This window comes from Colletotrichum abscissum (genome assembly GCF_030869225.1).
Source record: "Colletotrichum abscissum strain IMI 504890 chromosome Unknown Scaffold_178.1, whole genome shotgun sequence".
Classification (NCBI taxonomy): Eukaryota; Fungi; Ascomycota; class Sordariomycetes; order Glomerellales; family Glomerellaceae; genus Colletotrichum; species Colletotrichum abscissum.
Window position 1 is genome coordinate 1 of NW_026850074.1, and position 4,666 is coordinate 4,666.

General features: G+C 51.7%; 3 protein-coding genes across 3 annotated transcripts; all 3 read right to left on the reverse strand.

The window, feature by feature from the left end:
- Positions 1-292: 292 nt before the first annotated feature.
- On the reverse strand, positions 293-1,087 carry CABS01_16855 (uncharacterized protein; the record flags this gene model as incomplete). The annotated part of the gene is made up of 1 exon (XM_060550184.1): positions 293-1,087. One exon carries the CDS (start codon positions 1,085-1,087, stop codon positions 293-295), a length of 795 nt encoding a protein of 264 aa, XP_060402488.1.
- Positions 1,088-1,101: 14 nt separating this feature from the next.
- CABS01_16856 (uncharacterized protein) lies at positions 1,102-1,386 on the reverse strand (the record flags this gene model as incomplete). The annotated part of the gene is made up of 1 exon (XM_060550185.1): positions 1,102-1,386. A coding segment is annotated over one exon (285 nt), but the record flags the coding sequence as incomplete, so codon positions are not given.
- Positions 1,387-1,758: 372 nt separating this feature from the next.
- On the reverse strand, positions 1,759-2,172 carry CABS01_16857 (uncharacterized protein; the record flags this gene model as incomplete). The annotated part of the gene is made up of 1 exon (XM_060550186.1): positions 1,759-2,172. The coding sequence occupies one exon, from the start codon at positions 2,170-2,172 to the stop codon at positions 1,759-1,761; it is 414 nt and encodes a 137-aa protein (XP_060402490.1).
- Between the last annotated feature and the right edge of the window lie 2,494 nt (positions 2,173-4,666).

Below are 4,666 nucleotides of genomic sequence, written 5' to 3' on the forward strand. Positions count from 1 at the left end.
GACGACTATGCTGCTGATGCCGAGGCAGCCTTTCGTCGAATCCCTGTAGCACCGGATACGGTAGCGTGGAACTTAAGCATTGCTCCCTTCGTTTGAGGGTGTCAAGCAGGCGATGCAGCGTTAACCCTGTCAACACATGTGACTACATAAAGCCCACGCCGCTGATGAGATGAGGGCGGCAACCCGTACCATATCAAGATCACAGTTCAGCACGTTCTTACTTTAGACGAGTAACTCAATTGCAAAGCCAAATCGCTCCGTTTCTAAACTACATGCAAACTAATTTAACGCTTTAAATCATCCCCCGCCGCAAGTATAAAGTAACACGGAAACTTTCCAGGTATCCGAACGCTCCAGTGTTGCCACCGCCCTCGCTCTTTACACCATGGAGGGTAGTCTCCGTAGTCGGGCGCACACCCATAAACAAGACAGAGTTGTAGTCCAACACAACACCGTTCTTCTCCTTCACGGCTGACAAGCTGAGCGAATGGTTCACACGCCAGTACCACCTGGCCGACATCTTCCAGACGTGATATGCCGTAGACGAGTCAACGGATCGCTTAGAAAGCAGCATCGTAGCCCTGCCACTCTTGTGACAGATAGGCTTCACCCCAGTACCCTTGGCCTCACAAACCACAGCACGACTAGACTTGTCGCTGTGCAACGAGGCTTCAAAAATGCTGCTATCCTGAGCCAGTGCGCTAAACTCAGCAGACGTCAATTCCTTCGTCCGGGGGTTGTCCATCCGACCCAAGAGGGAAGGGTCTCCATAACCAAATTGAAACCTCTTATCCTCCGGCTGAATCTGTACCGGGCTGGGCGTACTCAACGTCCCCGGGATGTTCACAGCAAACAGTTCGATGTCCGCATTGGCGTACACATCGCCTTCCAGGGAGATTCCAGTGAGGTGCAGTTTCGAAACCGTATTTTGTTCCATGTAGATCCTCAACATGGCACTAACAGGAATTCCCCAATAGTTTTGGCCTTGCCGGTCACCAGACGCAGAAAAAGTGATCCGGGCGCCACCCGGCGAATCGAACACCGTGTTTGCAGCCTCTCCCAGGCTCTGAGCCTCCAATGTTCTCATTGAAGAGGTGCTTCTCACTTGAGCACCATCCTTGCGCCGATCGTATCCAACAGTCGACCTCCGTTATTTTCTGCGTGCGTACCAACTCCGTTGGGTTCTGCGATAGTACGCCATTGCTGCTTGCGAGAGAATTTGTTTCCCACCTGCGCGGGGTTGATTGACGACGGACAGCCCTCGGCGACGAGGAGCAAAGGCCTTCCAGGCCGCGTAGTAAGTGCAACGGAAGCGAAACGCAGGCGTGTAAACACCGGAGAGCAGTGCGAGTGAACGCTGTGGGAACCGGGGGGAGGCGTAGTGCGAGTGAAGCAGGAACGAAGTCATCACGAAGGTGGTTTACCACCATAGGGATCAAAGAGATGGTGATTAGAAACTAACACCTGACCTTAGCTGACCGACCTAACCTTTGATTACCTACGCCTCCAACTCCGGTCTCACAGGGCTCCGCCCCATACTGCTTCTTCACATCCTTGCTTGTGTTCTCCGGAGGTGAACAGCCAATTGTCACAGAGTAAGGAACAGAATCAAGTCAATCTCAATCATACCAGAGTAACCATCATATGGGCGATGACTATGATAAACAACAAAATCGAGGTATTTGTGCTTAACCATACAAACTCACATCAAAAGAATCTCAAACCTGGTCAAGTCAAATCAAATTCAACACTATCTGTCTACACATAGATCAATCTCTTGGACCCGGCGTCAGGCTTCCCCGTAATCCAAATCGTGTGCTCGTCGTCCCTCGGACGAATAATAAAGTCGTTATCTGCCAGGGCATCATACACCCACGATCCTGGCTCGCCGTACCAGATGCGGCCGACATGTCCGAAAATGACAAACTCCTTTTCGGCTAAGGACATCCCGTCCTCGTATTTTCTCTGAATAACAAAATTCCACTTGGAATCACGTCTCCGACTAAATTCGACTCCCCTCTTATCCACGACTCGCTGCCAACACTCGACAAAAATGAACTGACCGGCTTTGCTGCAACATAATACCGTGTCTTCCCAGAGGACCCTCCCGTCCTCCTTCATCTGGTGTTCCTTACGCAACACCGTCCACGAGTTGCGACTGTCGGCCTCCATAGGCCAACTATCGCCTTCCTGCTCACGCCAGGCAAGAAAATCCACAAGGTTCGACAGCCGGGGCTGCCAATTCCATCTCCGTTGGGGGTAATACCCCAAAGACTCCTTCTCCGCAGTATGGTAGGGGCACTGCTCCCCATAGCACAGCAAAAAGTGATTCTCCTGTCCCACGGGACACCAGCTTCTCAGCGTAGGAATGCTCTGTGGTTCGGCTCCGGCCACATCGAGTGCAGCTGACCCCTCCAAGGGTCCGGGTCCAACAAAGACTCCGTCTAAGAACAGACCTGTCTCCATCCTCTCGGTTGGCTTGAGTTCACACTCAGTGTCAGTCCACTTCCACCTAACAGATAAATAACCAGATGAGCTGCCCGCTCACTGCGACACAACACTCACCGTGGCTTTTGGGCACTCAAAGAGACCGTCTCACGTACGACTTCGAGTCGTCGATAACCCTCCCGGTTATTAGTAGATCAAAATCCAAGTCTCGTTTGGATGGCTGCCCACAGCCTGTGCGGAAATACTTTCAATCTCAACCGAAGAGTGTAGGCAAAAAAAAACCCCCCAGAAAGTGTTTAGGAGCGATGAAAGGTTGCCTGCCTGTCTAACCATCGTTTGGGGGCATTGGGCATGTCTGCCTTTTTATAGGCCTCCCGTCCACTCACCCCGGTTCGACCAGTCTCGTTCTCACTCGCTCATTGAATCCCCAGATCCACAGTACTCAACCCCCATTTGGGTCTTATGCTGCTAACCTATACAGGTTAGTCTGTCGCGCTGCCAGTCCTCTGTCCTTATCGCTCTTATCGATAAAAGGTGCACTACTTTGTCTTGCAGATAAGCACTTCTGTGCTGGGCCATGGCCCCAAAAATTGCTCTTAACAACAATGGACCTAAAAACACGGCGTGTCTGTTACATGGGCTTATGGGCCACCGTCGATCAGCACAAATTATAAGATCGCCCAACAGCGGAATGATTGGCGACGGACAGCCTTTGGCGACGAGGAACATAGACCTGCAGGCAGTCTTGTAGTTTACCGTTCGTTGATAGACGATGGGATGGCCCAAAATGCGGGGTGAGCAAAATGGACCAGCAATTTTGGAGTAAAAGTGGGAACTATAGAGAAAGTGGGGAATTGCGTACGCAGTGTCCAGAAAGAGTCACGCGGTGGTCGACCGAAGGACAGATTTGAAGAACTATAAGAAGGCGAGATGCCCCTCTAGGATATTAGGGATCAGTTCATCCCAGTGGAAAAAAGGGACTCTCGTTAGTGTCTCCCGACAGTGGCTGCTCCCATTCCCAAGAGCAGTCGCCGCTCTCGCTACCGCTGTTCCAGCAAAAAGGCTCAGCCTCATCGATTACATTATTGCCGTCCTCCACTGACGTAACAACTGGGTTGAACTCCAGGCTATCCCAAAACAGACTATGTAAGTCTACTATCGCGTCGTCTTCGCCATACTCCGTATTTGTGGTGCAACTTCCATCTGCCTGATGAGAGGTGGGCGGTTCGCTGGGGCCTAGTGTGCGAAGCAGGAACAACCCCGCCTGAAACAGAAACCCCATTTTTGTGTCGTCCCGAAGACGCTCTCATTCGCACGAGAAGATCGAACCAGCTCGAAGAAAAAGCAGAAAACAACCTCTCCGGCAGACCATCTGCTTCCGCCCGGTCGCCCTTCGCCCTTGAATAGTTTCCACCTCACTCCTTGTCAGTTGAACAATGGTTTTGCGGGAGACGAACGGGCACTTCAACATTGAGTCCAACTCAGTCCCAAAGCCAACGGCGAATATGCCGTCGCTTCCGAAGTCTACTCGTCTCAGAACGTCATGTTTATCTGCAATCGCGAACCAAACATCTCCGGCGTCCCACAGCCGGTAAGAGAATTGGCATCGGAGGTTGCATAACGTTTTGAAAGCGACGGAAGGGCCTCCGGTAAGCTCTTTAGCGACAAGCCGTACGCCCGATTGGAAAATTAGAGGCACAAACAATTTCCGCCGTCTTTGGATGCGCTCGTAGTAACCCCTGGGATTAAAGACCTCCTGGCTATGATTGAGTTGGGCACAGAATGTCACCGTAGCATGCGCAACGGCTTGAAAAATGCCAAAACAGGGTCCGACCTGGACGCGTCAAGCAATCTCTGGACTACCTCGTCGGTGCAGTGCGAATTCTGTCGACCAATTCAATGAACAACAGATAGCAACCAGGACGGACGGTATGCTTCGGATGTGGACAGTTGACATAATCACTATTCTTTGATGACAAGTATCTTGATGAATTGGATCGACTCATGTTCCTAAATGATGTTTGGATCTTTGGGCCGCGAAAAATTGAAAGGCGGGGGGAGCTGTCGGAGGACATCATCGGCTGGCTGTGGCCTCGACCAGTCAGTCCAGCCTTGTCGAATGGAGGCAATCTGAGCTGACCCTGGCGAGCTCCAACATGCAAGCAAAGATGAGCTTGGACCTTGTCCAATGCGGGCGGCTTCATCTCTCGTGGTCCGC